At 59.2% G+C, this 20,672-nt stretch overlaps 2 protein-coding genes and 1 long non-coding RNA gene across 11 annotated transcripts; 1 reads left to right on the top strand and 2 right to left on the bottom strand.

Moving 5' to 3' along the window:
* Positions 1-326: 326 nt before the first annotated feature.
* On the bottom strand, positions 327-13,238 carry CCDC9 (coiled-coil domain containing 9). 9 transcript variants are annotated; one of them, XM_045045939.1, is made up of 15 exons: positions 11,842-12,069; positions 11,333-11,406; positions 11,034-11,185; positions 9,122-9,223; positions 8,660-8,908; positions 6,928-7,011; positions 6,660-6,833; positions 5,671-5,852; positions 3,880-3,926; positions 3,639-3,771; positions 3,095-3,185; positions 2,614-3,007; positions 2,152-2,244; positions 1,032-1,081; positions 327-465 (listed from the first exon to the last, which is right to left on the bottom strand). In XM_045045939.1, the coding sequence occupies exons 1-15, from the start codon at positions 11,853-11,855 to the stop codon at positions 448-450; spliced, it is 1,857 nt and encodes a 618-aa protein (XP_044901874.1). In that variant the 5' UTR covers positions 11,856-12,069; the 3' UTR covers positions 327-447. The 9 variants fall into 9 exon arrangements, 8 of the variants coding, with proteins under 8 accessions (XP_044901874.1, XP_044901877.1, XP_044901875.1 ...); XR_006590319.1 differs by having other exon boundaries at positions 328-465; positions 876-1,081; XM_045045942.1 differs by lacking the exons at positions 327-465; positions 11,842-12,069 and adding an exon at positions 13,122-13,238 and having other exon boundaries at positions 600-1,081; positions 9,125-9,223; positions 11,081-11,185.
* On the top strand, positions 12,969-18,512 carry LOC123382413. Its single transcript, XM_045046934.1, has 3 exons — positions 12,969-13,408; positions 13,862-14,015; positions 17,964-18,512. Exons 1-3 carry the CDS (start codon positions 12,969-12,971, stop codon positions 18,366-18,368), a joined length of 999 nt encoding a protein of 332 aa, XP_044902869.1. The 3' UTR covers positions 18,369-18,512.
* A 773-nt stretch (positions 18,513-19,285) lies between these two features.
* Positions 19,286-20,672, bottom strand: LOC109494755. Its single transcript, XR_002149791.2, has 2 exons — positions 19,791-20,672; positions 19,286-19,697 (listed from the first exon to the last, which is right to left on the bottom strand). It is a non-coding gene; the product is annotated as an uncharacterized LOC109494755 (long non-coding RNA).

A 20,672-nucleotide genomic window follows, 5' to 3' on the forward strand; every position in this document is an offset into this window, starting at 1 on the left:
CCGCCGCCTCAGCCCATTGGTTCTAGCACCGCATTGACCACGCCCTCCACCGAGGACTGCCCCCCACAGCCGCGTTAAGAACTCGCATCTAAACCTGCTGTCGCGGCCCCATACCACATCTAAGGCCCGCCTATGTCCCAACCTCACCCACGAGAGTTGTGGCCCCGCCCAGGCACCCTAGCCACGCCCCTCGCGGCACCTCATCCTTACTTCGCGTCCAGAGATCTAAATTCAACGCCCCGAAGCTCCAGCTCTGCCCCGTAAGCCAGTCACGCCCCTTCCCCAACGCCTCCCCACCACCCTCAGTTTCTCCCTCTCCCTAAAGTCATGGGATCCAGAGCAGTCTCCGGGGAGGAGAGAGCGCAGCCTGGAAATCCAGACTAACCCCCTCCTGCCGCCCCCTCCCCATCAAGGCGGGGAAGCTTCAGTCCCCTCCCAGCAGCGTCTTCAGGAATTCGGGGAGGCCTGCGAGAGGGGGGGGAGGGAAGACGTATCAGGGGAGTGGAGGAAGGAAGACCCCTTCCTCCCGCCTCTTCCGCCATGGAAAAGCCCGCCAAGCACAGCAACCCAGCCTGCCCTCCAGAAACACAGTTCAAAGGTTAGCGGAAGCACTGCGTTTAATAAGAGAAGGCCGGTGGCCTAGTAATTCCAAGTCCTGCGGGAGAGTCACCGGCTATTTGCCATGCCCCAGATGGGAACTCCAGGAGGCGGGGAATCTAGATCCGGGGACCGGCACCTAGCCCCCCATGGCTGCCATTAGGTGGGTAACTCGGGGGCGTCTCAACCCTCCCGGTGCCATGGCGCCCCCCATTCGTGAGACTTGCCTATTGCCCTGGTCCCACCCCGTTCACTGGCCCTGACTCCGCCCCCCTTACATTTAACCCTCTCCTGGCTGGAGCGTGACGGAAGCAGAGGACAGAGGAGCAAGGCGGCAGGAGGTTAGTGCAGAACGCGGAGGCCGCAGTCTGCAGGCGCGGTCAGCGGGCGGCCCCCGGTGGCGGAGCGGCCGCCACCACCTTGCAGAAACGCACCCTCTGGAAGTCGGTGATCTCCGCGGTCTCCTGACCCTCAGTGCCCGCCTCTGGGGGAGAGAAGGGGCAGTCAGCGGAGGGAACAGTTTCCCCCACCCTCTACCCGTCTAGTTCCGTCTCTGATCCCAACTGAGCCTAGCTTCAGTCGCCCTGCGCTAAATGGTTTATGGGCCTCGGACTCCCTTTAATCCTCGCAGGGGGCCCCACAAACTGCATGCACCCCGGCAGAACCCTATTTACAATCGAGGAAGCTATCTGATACAGCGACATCACAGTCACTTGGCCAGCAAAGGGCCCAGAGACGAAGACGACAAACGCCTGGACACCCTGCCCTCGCCGACCGTCCTGAACTCTGTCCTCTCAGACTCCAGCCTCCCCCACTCCCGCCCAGTCCCCCAGGGACCTAAACTAGCCCCAAGAGTGCCCGCCCTCTTGCCCCTGCCCCCCTTTGCCCTTGCCCACCTGAGTTCTAACCAGATCTTCCTTCGCTCTGCCCCCCAAACTCTAATGTCACGCCTGGGGAGGCCCCTGGTTCCCAACCCGGCTCGCACTGATGGAGGTGGTTGGGCCCAACATTCTAACGGGAAATGTATTTCGTTTCTGATTTCCTCTACTCGCTTAGACCCCCCCCCCCCCGTTCTTACTTTTGACCTATTTAAATTCCTCCCATCCAAGTACTAACCAGGCCGGACCCTGCTTAGCTTGCGCGATCAGACAAGATAGGGCGCGCTCAGGGTGGTCTGGCTGAAGACGACCTATTTAAATTCCTAATCCTGCCCTTAGCCCTACCCCTTGGGCCTAGTCCCACCCCATCATATTTAGACTTTATCCCCCAACCCCTGGGGTCAGCCTCTAAATCCTAATCCCACCCTCGCTCCCCTCCCCCACCATTCTTCCAAGCGCTAGGCCCCAGAGGGCCTCCATTTAGCCCCACCCCCTTGACCTGGGCTCCAATCTCACCCAATCCCAAGCGTTGTAGCCTCACCCCTCCCCCCCCCCCAATCCGCGGCTTCCCCGCACACCCAGCTCCACTCTATCCTCTCCCCAAGCCCTCCCCTCAGCCCCACGGGGAGAGAAAGAGGAAGAAGGCCATCTTCTGGGGCCCCGTCCACTCCCCCACCTGAAGCTGCCTCAGACCCTTCCTCTTCAGCTTTCTGGGTTCCTGGGAGGCAGGGCCCACTCTCGAGGGAGGCAGGGGCTAGCTGGTCACCTCCTGGGGAAGGGGGGAGGCCCAGTCAAGCCCCTACCCCTCCATATTTCCCCCCACCGTGAGAGAGAAGGCCCTGGGGGAGTGGGAGGGGGTGTTCAAGGACACACCTGGGGAATATCATTCGAGGACGTGAACTCTTTATTGGGGAGGGGCCTCTGTGGCCCACAGCAAGGGCAGGATCTGGGGGGGGGGGGAGGCATTCCAGAGACAGGCATGGACCGTCCTCCCTACCCATTGGGGTGGCGGGTACACGGGGTCCCAGTGAAGGGGGCGGGGGAACCCAGCCCCCGACGGTTCCCCGCCTGCCAGTGCACCCCTCCAGCACACACACAAGCAGCCAGCTTCATGCATTTCCAAATGGCCAGGCCTCACCCGGAGAGAGGGAGAGGGCATCAGCGTTGGGGGAAGTATTCAGCTCCGCCTCTTCACCCCAGTCAGACACGGGCTGGTGGCCCCCGAGGGGCGAGAAGGGGCTAGAAGGCGTGGCAGGGGCCGGGGGAAGTGGCAGGGGCTCCTCTGGCCTGGAAGGCTCTTTGTCAGCCTGCTCACCGGTGGGGCTTCCGGTGGGCGCAGCCTCTTGGGGTTGGTGGCCTTGGGCTGGTTCTTCTTCCTCCTCGATGGCCTCTTCCTCCTCCTCCCCCTCCTCCTCCTCCTCGATCTCCTCCTCCTCCTCACTCACATCTTCCCACTCCTCATCCTCCCCCTCGTCCTCCTCCCCGTCATCCTCAGGAGGCCGGTGGGCAGGAGGAGCTGGGGTCTCCAGCGGCTGTGGGGAGCACAGGGCAGGTCGGGGGAGCGGGCGTGGACCCGGAGCACCCCCACCCCCCTGCCCGGAGAGGACAGCCTGCCTCACCTGCACGGGCGTCTCCTCGGGGGGAGGGGGCTGTGGGGCCTCAGGGGCTGGGGATGCTGCCTCCTTCGTCTCCCAGCGGTCGTCATGGTCACTGGAGGGGACCAAGGAGAGGGGTGAGGCCCAGGTGGATGGGAAGGGGCTTCCCACCTCCAGATCCTCTCCGGAGAAGAGCTGCAAAATTCAACTCCGGGCGAGAGGGGGTTGTAGGTTTGCGGGTGAGGACCCAGCATGCCGGAGCACTAATGAGGAAACGGCGGGTCTGTGTCCCCAGGTTATCAGGCACAGATAGATGGAGGGGGGCCAGGTGGCAGAAAAGAAGAGGGCGGACGAGGAGAGGGATGGGGGTAGAGCAGAGACGGAGGCCCCAACTCCCCAGAAGCAAGAGCCTGACCCACAAGAGAGAGACACGTACCCGAGAACGGACAGGGACGAGACGGCAAAGACAAAGCCACACATACACATGTCAGGACAGCCAGGTCTAGAGCCACACGGCCCTGCTGCGAGTGGGGGGGCCTGCACACGCCAGGGGAAGGGGTGCCCCCACCTGTAGGCACGAGGGGCTGCCTTGGTCTGGGATCGGCTACCCTTCTTCCTCCTGCGGCTGACCTCCGCTTTGTGCTGGGACAGGAACTCCCTGAAAGTGGGGGGCTTGGGGGGCCGAGCCCAGGCCTGATCATCTGCAACAGAAGCCGGGAGGGGTCAGGGATGGGGGGGGGCAGGGCACAAACTAACCCCCTCGCCCGGCCCAGCCAGCGGCCCCACCCCACCCAAGGACACCCGCTCACCATAGCGATGGGATGGTTCGAGGGCAGCGGCTGGGCCATCCTTGAACCTGGGGAGAAGAGAGAAGGGGGTGAGCAGGCAGCTTAACAGAAAGAAAAAATTCAGTATCTGACCCCCAAAACAAAAACTTCGAAAGCCCATAATCCCCAGCTTCCAGTCAGGCCTGGCTTGCTAGCACTCCTACGACACCGCGCTCCTGCCTCAGGGCCTTTGCGCCCACTGCTCCTGGGGACACCTCCCCAGGCCATTCGGCGGCCGGCACCCTCACCTCCTCCAGGCTTCCGCTCAGACCCTCCTAAACCCCGGTCTAAAATAATCACATATTATTACACGCGCATCACCCAAGTCTAAAAGAAGGGTCTCCATCCTTCTCCACGCTCCGTTGTTACTCATGAGCTGCCGCTGGGATCTATTCAGTGTCCACCTTTCCAACTAGAATCTAGGTCCCTTGAAGGCAGAAGCGGTTTTGTTCACTGTCGTGTCCCCATCCCCTAGAATCCCCACCACCCTTCGTGACACAGAGGAGGGACTCAATCCGCGTTTGCTGCCGAAATCAACGTACCCACGCGCTAACGAGGCGCGCTGCACGCTGCTTCGGGGGCTCGAGGAAGAACGATTACGTTCTCGTTCCCAACCCGGAGAACATCCCGCTAGAAGCCCGGCTGCCCGCACCTTAGAAGGATTCGCCACAACGTCTGTGCAGAGACCTCCTCACGCTTGCACCGGTCGGGCTCACGACCCACAGAGAAATGCTCAGACCACCCAGGCACACAGCCAACACTCTCTTTCTTCAGCCCGTGCCAGCGACAAAAGCGACAGGCGTGGAAACTTGCAAAGCAGCAAAGGGCGCGGGATGGCATGGAAAACTACAGCTGCGGGGGCGCCAGGGTGGCTCAGTCGGTTAAGCATCCGACTTCAGCCCAGGTCGTGGCCTCGCGATTCGTGGGTTCGAGCTCCACATCGGGCTCCGTGCTGACAGCTCAGAGCCTGGGGCCTGCTTCGGATTCTGTGTCTCCCTCTCTCTGTTCCTCCCCCGCTCACCCTCACTCTCTCTCTCTCAAAAATAAAGATTAAATAAATAAATAACATTAAAAACTTAAGTTTTTAATAGCAGTCTTTAGACTGCAATTGGCCAGCTCTCTGGTATGGAAGTTGGTCTTCTGGTCCGGGACACAAGGGTATAGCTTCGTTTTAAGTTGGGCTAACTGGATGTTTCCGGGGACCTCAAAGAGCACGGAGTCACATAAGGATACGAGTGCCGCCCGGATAAGGGGCTGGGTTGGTGGGGGACAGGCTGGTGAGGGAGGGGGGTGCGAAGGTCTAATCACTGTTAGCAGTTTCTCATGCCCTCCCCGTGCAGAATTTCCATCCGTGCCCTTGGCCGCGGGGCCGTGGCACCATCTACTAGGGCAGCTTAATCTCTGGCCCCAGTGACGCTGGGTCTGCTGCTACCAGAACGGACGTGCCTGCTCTCCCCTCCTGCTCATCTGCCAATGCCGTGACCAGCACCTCTCTGGAGAGCTGCTCCCTTCAGCCTGAACCCCAGCACGAACCCACATGGAGCAGAACGGAGTTCCACCCGCATGGAGAAGCCAAGCCCAGCCGGACCCGCGGCCTACGGGGCCCGGCGTGGATCAGCCGAACCCAGCTGACCCGCAGACACGAGAAAGTGGTTTGACGTGCCGGGGATTTAGTGATGGTGACCTCGAACCCAACACACGGGGCGGGGCGCCAGAAGGCGACGGAGGCGTTAAGTCAGGGGTCAAGGTCGAGGGGCCAGAGAGGACACTCACATCCCATCTGTCTTCTCGGCATCCCACTCCCGCCGCCACTGGCCGGTGGGCTTGCGGTGTCTCTGCAGCCGCTCCTGGTCGATCTTCTCCCTCTCCTGCTTCCAGCGCAGGTACTCCGACCGCTCCCGGCCCGTCATGGACAGCGTCATGTCGCCAGCGCCAGCCAGGCCGGCCCGGCGGCCCTGTCCCGCCCCGCAGACGGGCAGTCAGGGCCCCGAGCCACCGGCCAGCCTGCCCCCGTCTCTCCCCCAGGCCTGCTGTGCTCAAGGTCACACAAGGAGGTGACAGGCCAGAGATGCGAACGCGCGGTCTGCTCGTGTGGCACCTCCTCAGAGGCCATCCCAGATCTTACCCCAAGCGGCAACCCGTCTCCACCCTCTACGCCCCCTCCCCTGCATTTTACGTCTGACGCTAGCTCACGCCTTACTATATGCTAGCTCGTTTAAGTAGCTCCCACCAGAATCAACCTCTTTAGGGCGGGGGCTTGGCCTTAAGACTCAGCTCCAGGGCGCCTGAGTGGCTCAGTCCTCAAGCACCTGACTTCAGCTCAGGTCAGGATTTCGCAGGCAGTGAGTTCGAGTCCCACATCGGGTGAGCACGAGCCCCACTTCATGGGAGCCCTGCTTCTCTCTCTCTCTCTTTCTGCCACTTGCTCACTTGCTCCCTCTCTCTCCAAAAAAAAAAAAAAGAAAAACAAAGAAAAACAAAAAACAAAGACTCAGCCCCAGCACCCAAGGCCGTGCCCAGCACCCAGTGGGTCCCGGTAAACGTTCCTGACGATATGGAGAGAGGACGGGGCCGAGCACACCGGAGAGCCAGGAGGGGAGGGCGCTGCGGTGCCCACAAGGCAACGGACCATCGGCTTGGGGCTCAGAGACCGGGTGCGGAGGCTGGCCCTCCCTGCCCTGCTGTCTCGGTCAGGCCCGCGCAAACGTACGCCGCAGGAAGGATGGTGGCCAGGCCAGGGCGCCCCAGCACCCGGCACCCACCTGCCGCTCCTGCTCCAGGCCGCAGCGCACCCGCTCGAAGTCGGGTCCCCCCCAGTTGCGCCCGTGCCGGCGGCTGCCCTCCCGGCGGTCCCGCTCAGGCTCCTCCAGGGGCCCGCCGCGTCGCCGGGGGTCGTCCAGGAAGTTCCGCACCGGGTTGGGCTCCAGCACGCCTTCCTGTGGGCCCAGGGAGTGGGGGACGGGGTTGGCGGGCTCACGGGGGGCGGGGTGTGGCAGAGGGCCGCGCCGCGGGGACGCCCGGGGCACTGACCCGCTGGTTGCGCTCGTACTCCGCAATCTTCTCCATCTCCTCGTTCATCTTCTCGATGTTCTGCCGGCGCCGCTCCTCCCACTCCTAGGGGGTAAGAACACGGACACGGAAACACCGGGCCGTCAGGGAGACCCGCACAAGCCCACTGCTCGCTGGCATCCGGGCAGGAGGGGAGCCGCTGCCGGCCGGAGACTCCCTCCTTAGACAGGCCTGCTCTCGAAGGCCTGGGCCGGCATCTGGGACTTCGGCTCCCAGCAGGTTCTCGGTCAACGGCTAACTGAGAAAGGGGGCTCAGGGTGCCTCGACTCTCTGTGCAAACGACAGGTGTGCCCGGAATGCCGGCTTTCCTTCCGAGGTCTGGGATTTGGGTAGGCGCAAGGCAGAGGGGCCCCACAGGACCAGAGCCCGGTAAAAATCTTGGGCTCTTGGTCTCTAGCGAGTCCCCGGAAGACAGCCCGTCGTGTGGGTTGTCACGACTCAGCGCTGGAGGACCCCCTCCCGTGTGACTCGGCCGGACGAGAACGCTTGGGGGCCTGCACCTGGCTCCCTCCAGACTCCGTCCCGCGTGCCTTGTCCCTCTGGTTTTGTTCTGTGCCCTTGCACCGTAATAAATCTTACCCGTCAAGCTCCCTGGGGAAACGCTGAACCTGGGGAAGGAGCCGGGGACCCCCACACACCCTGGCTGCCACAGAACTAATGACAGCAGTAACAGCAATTACTTGGCAGATGGCGAGGTGACCCCCCACAATCCCTTCTCCCCTTCTTCCATGGTAACGGAATTTCAGATAAGCACGCGGCCAGGTTGCTGGAGAGGACGTTTTCGTCCCCAGGGCTCGGCACACAGGAGACAGATAAGCTTCCGCTTGGTTTAAGCCATGGTATTCGGGGGTCTTTTACGTGACGGCAGCTTAGCGTGTACAAATGGTAAACAAACACCCGTGGGGCGCCTGGGTGGCTCCGTCAGTTAAGCATCCAATTTCGGCTCAGGTCACCATCTCACGGTTCGTAAGCGTAAGTCCCGCTCCCAGCCCTGGACTCTCTCTCCCTCTCTCTGTCCCTCACGAGATTCTCTCTCTCTGCCCCTCGCTCACGTGCTCGCGCTCTCTCTCTAAAACAAATAGGTAGACAGACAGATGAACATCCGTGAGTGACGTTCTTCCGACGCTTACTCTGAGGCTTTCAATGGCCTGCTGTTCACAGAACGCTCACCGGAACCTTTAAATCTGATTCTAGGACTCCCCCAAGAAGCTCCCACAGGGAAGGGAGCTGCCCAAGGACAGGGAAGTCATCGAACCAAGTTGAGCCCAAGTCCATGGTGCGCTGAGTCACTCTGCCCCGCAGCCCCCCGGCCTGCTAACCTCCGCATCGGGGCGGCAGAGCAGTCTCAGTAAGAACATCACTGCTCCCCACGAACAGATCCAGGGAGCGAGACAGACAGAAAAAGAGAGCCAAGGAGAGCGCGTGCACTGGAGAGAAGGAGCCAGAGAGAGGACAGAGACGGGGCAAGACACGGCGGGTGGCAAGGGTGCACCAGACACAGAGCAAAACAGGGGGAGATAAAAACACAGGGAGAGGACGCGGTCAGGAGTGGGGGAGGGAGGAGAGAGAGAACGAGCCGACGGAGGGGCGGAAGAAGACAGATGCAGAAAGCCGGTCCGTTTGCGGGCAGGAACGAGGCGAACGAGACCGGAAGCGCATCAGCCAGAGGACGCCAGCCCATCCCGGGCCCCACCTTGGATTTGCGGTCGGCAGTTGAGGCATCTCCGGCCCCAGACAGATGAGGGGACCCCCGGCCCCGGCCCCTCCGGCCGCGGCCCCCAGCTCCTCCTCGAGGCTGCTCCCCAGAACTGTCCTCCCAGTGACGGGCCACCCGGCCCACGCCTGCCCGGCCTCCCTGCTGGGGGAGGGGCCGGCCTCCCTTGCTGGCCCCCGGAGGCCGCGGGGTCCCAGGAGACCTCCGAGAGGGACCCAAGTTCTTCTCCTGCAAGAGGGAAGGGAGAAAAAAGTGCAGTCACTCAGATGAGGAGACGGGGACCCCCAAGCCCAAAGGGCAGCTGTGGGAGCAGAGGCCGCCCCCAGGGCTGGGGCGGCTGGGGCGGCTGGGGCAGAGAGGGGCGCTCTCCGGCCTCAGGTCTCAACTCTCATCGCCCGCCCCCCCGGCCCAATGAGTCGCCCAGCTCGGTGTGGAGCTCACCACCTCAACGGCCACGTTCTCCTTCTCCACCGAGCGGCCCTTCCGGGGCGCTGTCACCGCTACTCCCTCGAGTTCAGCTTTTTTACGGTCCTCCTCGATCTCCTAGGAGCAAACGTCAGCGGGAGGAGGTCGGCGGTCTTGGCACCAGCGGTATTCCCACAGCCGCCATGAACTTCCCCCAAGACCGGCCCCCACCTAGGCCTCTCTCCTGAGCTCCAGGCAAGAAAGCTGATCGCTTCGGCATCTTCCCCTAATCCGCACGACACTATTCCCGTGCTCAGAACCCCCCCTGCGGTACCCAGCTCTGGGCAAGAGCCACAGCCTACGGGGCCCTACAGGGTCTGGCCGCGTTACCACCCTGACCTCATCTGCCACCCTCCCTCCCTCCCTCTCCCCCTGGCTCACTCTGCCCCCCTCAACGTTCCTAGAACACACCAGGCTCAACCCTGCCTCAGGGCCTTTGCACCAGCTGTTCCCTCTGCCCCCAGAGAGCCCTCAGCCTCTCACCTCCTCCAGGTTTCCGCTCCTGAAATGTCCCCTCCTCAGAGAGGCCTTCCCTGACCCACTAACAGAAACCACCTCCCCTGCCATTCTCCTGCCCCTTCTCCTGCTCAACTACCTGGCATCATGCGTATCTGGGTTATTGTCTGCTTTCCCCTCTGCAACCGAATCGGCCTGAGGGCAGGGGTACCTGTCTGTTTTGTCCACCGATGTACCCCCCCCAGCCTAGAACGCTTCGTGACACACAACAGAAATTCAATATGCTTTTGTTTTTTAAGTGAACGAATGCATGACATGCGAATAAATGAAACCCACCCCTCCTCCTAAGTCCCGCCTCAGGCACAGCCCCACCACCTACTCCGTCCCTTCTGGTAAGGACCTGGACCTCATCCTGGCCCCGCCTTCCACCTCCCCTCCCCTCCCCCCACCACTGCCTGTCACGGAGTCCTCCCCACAGCCCTGTCCCTCCTCTCCCCGCGGAGGTCCCTGCCTCAGCTTCCTCCTGGGCCTCTGGCCTCCGGTCTCACCTCCTCCCGCTCAACAGCACACAGCAGCCAAAGAGCTCTTCCTAAAAAGCTACTCTGACCTGACCCCCCTCCTGCTCAAAACCCTCCAAGGTTCCCCAGTGCCCTCGAGAAAACGTACAAATTCTCGGCGTGGCGTGACCCCTGCTGACCTCCCTGGGTCAATATCCCTCCACTGACCTTCCCACGTGAAGTTTCAGGTTTCTTTTTTTTCCCTAAAGTTTATTTATTTGGGGGGTGGGGGGGTGGGCGTGGGGAAGAAGCGAGCAGGGGGAGGGACAGAGAGAGAGAGAATCCCAAGCAGTCTCCACACTGTCAGCACAGAGCCCCAACAGGGGGGCAGGGGGGCTCAAACCCACGAACCATGAGATCACGACCTGAGCCGAAGCAGGATGTTTAACCAACTGAGCCACCCAGGCGCCCCCTAAGTGTCAAGTTTCTGCACAAACTAATCCCTCTGCTTAAAACATGCTCGCTTCTTCCCTTCGGCTAGCTTACTCACCCTTCAGGTATCAGAATCCTTTCCTCTAGGAAGCCCTCCCTAATATCCTCCAGACTGGGTGAAGACCCCCACTCTGGGCTCTCACAGACCCGTGAACTACCCAGCCCAGCCCACTCTGGGTCATCACTGCCTAAAGAAAGGTCTGTGCCCCTACTTGATGGCGAACTCCAGAAGGACAGGCCCAGGGCTGTCTCGGTCACAGCTATGTCCCTGACAACACTCAGCTCAGAGCCTGGCGGTAAAGACCTTGGTGGGTGTTCGTGAATGAATGACGAATGGATGGAATGAAGGAAGGAATGGCCGGCTAAGGCCTTTGGCTTTGATCCTGAGAGTGATGGGAAGCCATGAAAAGGTTTTAAGGAAGGGAGAGGTGAGGGAAACTCACTGCGGGGAGGAGAGGGGATGGGGTCTCCCAGGACGGGGCTAGGGCACCTGGTAGCGCCGTATGAGGGCCTCGTTCTTTCGCCGAAGAGCTTCGATCCTCTTGTCCAAGTCGGCATCTTTCTCCTCTTTCGATTTCAGATCCAGTGTGGCTGACTAAGAAGGAGAGACAGCTGAGAGACAGCAAGGGAAACCTACACCCATCCCAGTGCATTCGATCCAGGGTCTGAGTCGTGGGTCCCCTCCTCCCAAGCTCCCTGCCCCAAAGCTCAGATTCCAGAGCCTCCCCACTTTCCATCTCACCATTCCACTGGCTAGGTGGGGCCAGGGTCCCGGCAAACTTCCCCTGCAGAATCCGGACACAGCACCAGGGGTTCCTGAGGACAGAGGGAACGGAGCACTAAGGCCAATGACTCCCCAGTCTGCTTCCACCTCTCCTATACTGGGGGCTCCTCTCAAACACACATGCGCATTAACAATACCTGCACCCCGAGGGGATTCTAGCCTTCATTTCCACTCTGTCTTAAAGGGCTAGCCTGCCCCTTACCTGCACAAATTTGGACTCCGCCACCTCCCATGGTTTGTGCCCACCCACTTGCTTCTTAGACACTAGAGTCACACCCACCTTGGGAAAAGTTCTGGCCCCACCCCACCGCTTAAGGAAACAGCCAACAATGCTCCCTTCCAAAGGAAGATTCCAATCCAGCCTCCACACCCCAGTGCTGGGAGTTTTAACCCAGACCTCCATCTCCAGAGAGCTTTAGATACATCCTCTCACCCCCCCAACCAGTACAAGAAAATTCTAGGCCCACCTTCCTGCGTCCATTCTGGTGCTGCTCCGTCCCTGTGAACACTCTAAATCCACCTCTCTCCCAGGGACGTGTCAGAATCGTCCCATAACCCCACAGTCAAAACAAGCCCGATCTCCACGCCTATAGGCTGCCCTGACCCTGGGAGAACATTTTAAGCCCACGCCTCCAGCTTCCCGAGAAAGGTGCCGCTGGCTCCCCAACACCCCCGCCAGATTCCAAAAACAAGCCTGGTACCCAATGGCGAGGTTTCCCGGACCTGGCTCAACCTCCCAGTGTATACTTCCCCGCCCGGCGCAGACAGAACTTCCCGGCCCGCGCGCGGCTTTCCGGGGGTGGGGGGAAGCTCCAGCCTCAACCTGGTCCCGAAGGCCACGGCCCCGCCCCCCTCCAGGACTAACTTTCTGGCCCCGCCCCACCCGCTAGGCCTCAGACCCCGCCCGCCCGCGCGTCGTTAATCCGGCCCAGCTTCTGACTTTCCCAGCCAACCCTCTGACCCCACCCCCCCGGATCCCCGGACAGCCACCTGAACCCGCCCCCTGCTTCTCGCGTTATTACATGGGCCCCGCCCACGGCCCTCCAGCCAACACCCTGGCCCCGCCTCCGACTCGCCCGGCCAACCTCCCGGTCACGCCCCCTGCTTCCCAGCCCGGCCTCGTCGCTTCGAAACACGGTCCCGCCCCCTGCGCCCTCAGTCAGGGTTCTGGCTCCCGGGCCGGCTTTCGTGCCAACGCTCGGACGGCACCCCTGGGTCCCGCAAAACTTTCCGGTTGCACTCCCATCATTCTCCGCCAGCACCCTGGCCACGGCCCCCGCCACCCACAACTTTTTGGTCCCGCCCCGCCTTCGCGTCAGCCTCTGGATCCGCTCCTGACTTGCGGGCCGATGATCCGGACCCGCGGGAAGCTCAGGCAAAACTTTCTGGCCCCGCCCCCAGCACGTTCGGCCCGCGTCCCGGTCCCGCCCCCTAGCTCTCCGGGCAATATTTTGGCTCCGCCCCCGGCCCGGGCACAACTTTTCAGCCCCACCCTCTTCTACCCACCCACGCCCCGGCCCCGCCCACAGCTCGGCCCGCTCGGGTCCGGCCCACCCGCCGACGTCCCGCCCCGCCAGCGCCCCTCAAGCTTTCCATGTGGGCGTCCAGTCCCCGCCCCCCGCAGAGTACTCTGACCCCGCCTCCGCGGGCGGCTCGCTGCCGCGCCTGCACCCGCTCCCGTTCCCCCCACGTGGGGCGCCAGGCCCCGCCCTCTCCGGGCGTGCTCCCGGCCCCCTCCTCCGGTCACCTGTCCCGGAGACCCCGCGGCGTCGGCGACTCCGGCTCCGTCGGCCTCCGCGTCCGCAGCTCCCGGGCCGCGCGCGTCACTTCCGGTCCGCACCACGTGAAGAGGGGAACGAAAGAGGATCACTTCCGGTCCTGCCGTCCCGTTTCCGGGAGTCTTAAAGGCGCCGCACCCCCCCCACCTCCCCCCCCCCCCTCCGTGGGTGGAAGCGGGAGTGTGTCTAGGTGGTACGCAAGGGTGTTCTGGAAGCTTTACTCAACTTCGTTGGGCCTAGATGACCTTCTTCCAGGGTAAGGAGACACCGTCCTCTCTCTGGTCTCTACCTGCTGCCTCTTTTCTGGTTCCAGTAAATAGGTACTAGGCACTGGGCAATAATTCCTGGAAGCCTGACCCACCAGGCTTGTGCTGGGTGGGTGGGGAATCCCTCACCCTCCTGCCAAGGAAACCTTAGAGTTTCAATCTTTCTTTCATTCTCTAAATTTGCATTGAGTGCCAGGGCCAGAGGGTGGGGGGAAGGGGGTGTGCTTGGGGAGGGGAGGACTCCGGCATGAACAAGGCAGACCCCATCCCTTCCCTCATGAGGGAAGGCACAAGTAAATGTGAGATACCACAAACAGAAGCGTGGGAGGTTCCTTGCAGAGGGGCAGGAGGAGAGGGCTTAGGGTGAGGGGGTGGGGGGGTCCAGGCAGAGAACACACAGCCTGTGCAAAGGCCCTGTGGTGAGTGAGCTTAGCGCCTTCCAGGAACTGCAAGACGCTCACTGAGAGATCCGGATGTGGCTGCAGACTCCAGGAGGTTCCATGCATTAACCAAAACGCCAACGTGATAAACCTATCATTACACGTCATACAAAATTTGACCGTTGAAGTGGGCAGACCGGATCCCCTGAGGTCACTGGTAATTTTATTTTGTGATTTAAACTGTGGAAAGTGGAAGTACCTGCGAATCCCTTGCCCCTTATAAGGTTACAGTTAACAACCCTTCAGAGACCTTCTCTACACATACAACTGAGTTCTCTTACAACTCCCCAAATACCTGCCAAACCTACCGCACGACTGCTTTGCTTGTTCATTCAGATGTCACCTGCACTTAGGGGCCTGCGTTCAAACCGCCTGTTTGAAAGTTGCAAAACTCCCCATCCCTTTCAATCTTTCCACTTTATTTTTCCATTTTATTGTTCGCCCTCTAAACTACCAAATGTTGGGGCGCCTGGGTGGCTCAGTCAGTTAAGCGTCTGACTTCGGCTCAGGTCATGATCTCACAGTTCGTGGGTTCAAGCCCCGCATGAGGCTCTGTGCCTGCTTCAGATTCTGTGTCGCCCTCTCTCTCCGCTCCTCCCCTGCTCTCTCTCTCTGTCTCTCTCAAAAATGAATAAACATTAAAAAATAATAATAATTAAATAAATTATCAAATGTTTTACTTACTTATCTTGTTCTCTGTCCCCTCCACTGTGTTGTCTGTCGTCATACCTTGCTGTGTCCCCAGTGCCTCCAACAGGCAACGTACTGCCACGGTACAGCCTGACGCGGGGCTTGATCCCACGACCCTGGGATCGTGACCTGAGCTGAAATCGAGAGTCGGACGCTCAACCAACTGAGCCACCGATTCTGTGGCTGTATATCTTCGGTTTCACAATGGATAGTTGACAGCCTTTAAAACTGCTGTGTGATATTCCATCCTGGAGATGGACCGTAATTTGCCCCACTTGGTCTCATGGACGGTTGAGTTGTTTCCAATTTGGGGAGATCGCCAATAGTGCTGCATTGAACTTCCTGAGGCACACGTCTTTGTGAGTACTTGACCTTGCTCGAAAAGGACTCCTAATGTCATGATTAAGACCACGGACTCTGGGGCGCCTGGGTGGCTCAGTCATTTAAGCGTCCAACTCTTGATCTTGGCTCCGGTCATGATCTCACAGTTCGTGAGTTCGAGCCCCACATGGGCTTTGCGCTGACAGCACGGAGCCTGCTTGGGATTCTTTCTCTCTCTCTCTCTCTCTCTCTCTCTCTCTCTCTCTCTCTCTCCCTCTCCCTCTCTCCCTCTCTCCCTCTCTCCCTCTCTGTCTGCCTCTTCCTCTCTGTCTCCCTCAGAATAAATAAGTAACCATGAAAAAATAAGATAAAAGACCACTGACTCTGAAGCCAGAAGGCTTGGGTTTGAATCTTGGCTCTGTCATTTACCAACTGTGTGACCTTGAGCTTGGACAGAACTTGTCTGGAATGTAGCCTCATCTGCGACGAAGGTATCCTAGCACCTCCCTACTAGGCTTGTGGTGCAGAATTGAACGGATTAATGAATTAATACACCAAGTGCTCGGCACAAGACCTAAAATAGTTAAGTTCTCCGTGTATGGAGACCATTATTACAACTTCTACAAAGGCAAATTCCTCGATCGAACGTTCATTCCCATTATCACGTTGCAGTAAAAGCAACCCAAGGCGGACGCAGGTTGCTTAGGGCCTGAAGTCCATACAAAGCTGGAAGCCCTCTTACATCAGAGAATGAAAAGCGTGTAAGTCAAAGGCACCTCCCGGGGTGTGGGCCGGAGCCCCCGCTCCGTTGGACGAGGCATCGAGAGGCTTGCACGTCATCTCCCTGACAGTAAAACCATCTCCGGAGGTAGCAGCCCAGCAAAGAGGCTGTGCCAACTCCCACTCCCTCAAGCAAGCCCAGGGCGCGCGTTTCCCCGCAGCCTCACTGACGCTGCGTTTTATCACTTCTTGATCTTTGCCACCCTGATGACCAAAGGGTGGTGTCACGGTGCGGGGTGGGGCTGCCTCTCCCCGGCTGAGAAGCAGAAGCGAAGCTTTCTCGTACCCGCATATACGCGCGCGTATGTATAGACCCATCGCTTGTGGGGGTGGAGACAAAGAGGGATTCTGGAAAAGTACGATGAGATTCTGTCTTTGCTCGGATCTCTGTAATAACGTTAGAAAAGTGAAACTTGGAAGCAAGCCCTTCTCTGAATGTCTGTCGGAGGTCAGAAGATAAGATTCAGAGGGAGCTGGACCCTGAGAGTCCCTCTTTGGGGCACTGAGCATTTTCACCCGAACTCTGGGCAACTCAAGGGGTTCGCCATTATCGCTCTGAGCTGTCAGCACAGAGCCCGACATGGGGCTCAAACCCACGAACCGTGAGATCATGACCTGAGCTGAAGTCGGCCGCTTAACCGACTGAGCCACCCAAGTGTCCCTGACAGGTGTGATGTCCCTGCCCCTCCCAGTCAGCCCGGGAAGTGAGCCCATAGCGCTGGCCCTCAGTCACCCAGCTACCCAGAAGCCAACCTGGGATTTGAACTCAGGGCTGCCTGACCACAGGGATGCCAGGTGCAGAGCAGGTAAGATCGTGGCCTCTGGAGCCAGGCCGGCTGACTTCAGATCCCAGCTCTGCGCCGCCTGAGCTGTGGGACCCTGGGGGCGTTACTTAACACCTCTGAGCTTTTGGGTCCCCATCTGTAATATAATAACAGTGCCTTTACCCCACCGGGCTACTGGAAGGTGCGGTAGCTCTGGGAGCACTGGCTCCCAGAGATGTCAGCACCCTGATTCCTGGGACCTGTGAATATTCGTTTACGTGGCACAAGGGACTTAGCAGATGTGATTAAGATCTTGAGATGGGGCGATGGTCCTGGAATCTTGGGGGGGGGGGGCTCACCGCAATCCCAAGGGTCCTTATAAGAGGAAGCAAAGGCAGATTTGACACAGAAGACAGGGTGACATGGGGGCGCCTGGGTGGCTCAGTCGGTTGAGCATCGACTCCAGCTCAGGTCACGATCTTGCGGTTCGCGGGTTCGAGCTCCACATCAGGCTCTGTGCCGACGGCTCGGAGCCCGGAGCCTGCTTCGGATTCTGTGTCTCCCTCTCTCTCTGCCCCTCCCCTGCTCGCTCTCTCTCTCTCTCTCTCTCTCTCTCTCGAAAATAAATAAACATTTTAAAAAATACAGCTGGGGAAAAAAGCTTCAAAAGGCCAGGGGACTGATTGTCCCCTGGAACCTCCCCAGGGAATGTGGCCCCAGCCAACATCCTGATCTGGGCCCAAATAAATTGATTCTGTGTCTCTGCCCGCCCCCCCCCCCCCAGAGGTGCAAGTGAATGAATGCCTGTTGTTTGATCTCAGCCAGAGGCACTTACAACACTGTCTGGCACCCAGCAGGTGCACTTAACCGTGACTCTTACCATCACCTGAGCGCCCCCTCCCTCCGGCCGAATAACACCAGCACGTGGCCTCTGGAGACACGTCACAGACGTTTGCTCACTTATTGGTTAAAGGGATGCTGTCCTTCCAATTGTGTCACGGGCCTCAAAGGTCTGGTTCACGCCCATTTCACAGACAGGAAAACGGGCTCCAGCAGCTGTCGTAACAAATGGCCACACGCTGTGTGACCGAAAACAGCAGGAGGGTATTCTCGACCCTTCTGGTAGGCCAGAAGTCTGAAAGCAAGGTGTGGGCAGGGTTCTTCGTTCTGGGAGCTCCGGGGGAGACTCGAACGCACCAACCACGAGATCATGACCCGAGTCGGACGCTTAACTGAGGAACCGCCCAGGCGCCCCGCCCTTGTTGATTTCTGAACACAACAGGGGCGCCTGGGTGGCGCAGTCGGTTAAGCGTCCGACTTCAGCCAGGTCACGATCTCGCGGTGCGTGAGTTCGAGCCCCGCGTCAGGCTCTGGGCTGATGGCTCAGAGCCTGGAGCCTGCTTCGGATTCTGTGTCTCCCTCTCTCTCTGCCCCTCCCCCGTTCATGCTCTGTCTCTCTCTGTCCCAAAAATAAATAAACGTTCAAAAAAAATAAAAAAAGAAAATTAAAAGATTTCTGAACACAACATAGCACAATTTTCCCTTGAAAGGAGTGGTGGAGATCCTGGCGACTTTCAGTATCTACTAAGACCACGCAAATAACCCTTTGCGCTTACCGGCAAAAGAACGGCCCAGATGAAAAGGCCCGACAAGGTCACAGGCCTGGTGAGGATGCGCGGCAGCCGGGACTGACGCCCACTGCTGGAGGGGACACAGAACGCCCCAACTGCTGTGGAGTAAGTTCTACGACGGGCCGAGGCACACACATACCCTGTGAGCCAGCAAATGCACTGCGGGGCATTTACCCAACAGATGCGTGCACGTGCTCACCAAACGTGTCGTGGGCAAGAACGACCGTGGCAGCTTCGACACAATCGCCCCGCTTATGCGCTGATTTGTGTCCCCTCCCCAATTCGTGTGTCAGAGTCCCTACCCCCCAGCACCTCAGAATGTAACCTAATTTGGACATAAGCCTTTAACAGAGGCAGTTAAGTGAAAAGGAGGTCATTAAGGTGGGCCCTAATCTCCTATGACTGGTGTCCTCATAAGAAGAGCTTAGGGGCGCCTGGATGGCTCAGTCGGTTAGGTATCCGACTTCGGCTCAGGTCACCATCTCGCGGTTCGTGGGTTCGAGCCCCGGGGTCGGGCTCTGTGCTGACAGCTCAGAGCCCGGAGCCTGCTTCGGATTCTGTGTCTCCCTCTCTCTCTGCCCTTCCCCACCTCAAAAATAAATAAATGAACTTAAAAGAAGAGGAGATTAGTATCTATGCACAGAGGGAAGAAGCCCACGTATGGACACAGGGAAGACAGCCATTCCACAAGCCAAGGAGAGAGGCTTCAGAAGAAACCAACCCTGGGACATCTTGAGGTAGGACTTCTAGCCTCCAGAACTAGGAGAAGATAAAATGGGGGGGGGGGGTGTTTTTCATTTTTTTGAATGTTTTCTTTATTTTTGAGAGAGTGCGAGTGGGGGAGGGGCAGTGAGAGGGAGACAGAGGATCCGCAGCGGGGTCTGCACTGACCTCAGCCAGCCAGACTTGGGCCTCGAACTCACCAACCGTCAGATCATGACCTGAGTCGCAGTCGGACGCGCAACCGACTGAGCCACCCAGGCGCCCCCTAAAGTTTTGTCGTGTAAGGCACCCGGCCTGGGCTACTTTGTGGTGGCCGCCCCGAGCAGACTCAGACAGCCCCGAATTGGAAAGACCCAGAATGGTCTTCAGCGGTACAATGGATACTCTCGCTGGGGTGCCTTTGCACGCGGAAATGCCACACGGCAGTGAACATGAACGTTCTCTTACCGGCGCACCAGCACGTGCGTGCATCCCGCAAACGTTACGCTGAGCGCCAAAAGCCAGACAGACGCAAAGGAGCACGTACGGTTTGATTCTATTTGCATGAAGTTCTAGAACAGGCACAACTAAATCTCTGTTGGCAGAGTTGAGGATAATGATTGCCCGGGAGAGAGTCAGTAGAAGGGGGTCCCCAGGGGGTCCTGGTAGGAGGCGGGGGACCTGTAATGTTTGGTTTCTCCCCCCAGGGCTTCTGCACTCGGGGTTCGTGGGTTTTACAAAAGTAGGTTCGTCGGGCCTTCGTGTCCACAACGTTTCAAAGGATTTTGAGGGGCGCCTGGGTGGCTCGGCGGGTTAAGCGTCAGGTCTCGGCTCGGGTCACGATCTCACGGTTAGGAAGTCTGAGCCCCGCATCCGGGGGTCTCCGCTGTCAGGGCTGAGCCCGCTTGGGATGCTCTGCCCCTCCTCAGCTCGTTCTCCCACTCCCTCTTTCTGAAAATGAACGAATAGACGTAAAAAAAAAATTGTTTGTTTTTTTTTTTGCAAATACAATTTGGAAGCTCAAGAAATACTCGTAAAAAATACCTTGTGGTTATATGGGAAACGGAGTTAAGTTCTCGCGTTAGTCCATCATTATCAGGCTGCGAGAAGCTCTGGTGGGAAATTTGGCCGCCGAGCGGGCCCACGTTCGCCCTGGCCACCAGGGGGCGGCCTGGCGCCCTTCTGGCCGCTCGAGATGCGGCTCGAGCATTCATTCGACGAACCCGTCCTTGCCCTGTGCCAATCTACGCTGGGCCGGGCCTCGTTGTCGTCTGCGGATCTGTGAAATGGAGATTGGAACGTACAGCTGTGCCGGAAGGCTGTCCCTGTCGCCATGGAGCTCACTTTCTCCAAGAGGAAACAGACCATAAATAGCTAAACAAAAGGATGTTCAAAGGAGGGCTGCGGTGCAAGATAAGGCTGCTCCCAGGGGACAGAGATGGTCCGGGAGGGCTTCTCTGACGAGCGGACGCTTGAGCAGAGCCTAGAGGGAAACGTGGGGGACAAGCCAGATGACTGTGGGGGCGTCCCAGGTGGAGGAAAGAAATATGGGGACCTCACCCACGGGCTGAAAGTTGGTAAGGGAGACTGGGGTAGACAGCCAGACACAATAGGAGGCAAAGAGCCACACATCTTCTGAGGCAAAGCCCTTCGGGGCTGAGCTACAGACCAGATGAACTCGTTTGACCCTGGGGAGACGCAGGTCCTGCCTGGAGGAGGTGGCCCGCGACTCAAAGCGTGGAGGGCCCTCCGGACGACTGAATGAATATTTGTTGTCTCATCATCGTTTTAAAGGCCCAACTGGCTTGCCGACTGTTGTATCCCCAACCCAGAAAGAGGATCCGTGCTGACACTGACATTTTTTTTTTTTTCAGTTTTTATTTTAATGCCAGTGAGTTAACACTCATTGTCTACATGTCAGCCTCC

Source organism: Felis catus, chromosome E2, assembly GCF_018350175.1.
Source record: "Felis catus isolate Fca126 chromosome E2, F.catus_Fca126_mat1.0, whole genome shotgun sequence".
Taxonomy (NCBI): Eukaryota; Metazoa; Chordata; class Mammalia; order Carnivora; family Felidae; genus Felis; species Felis catus.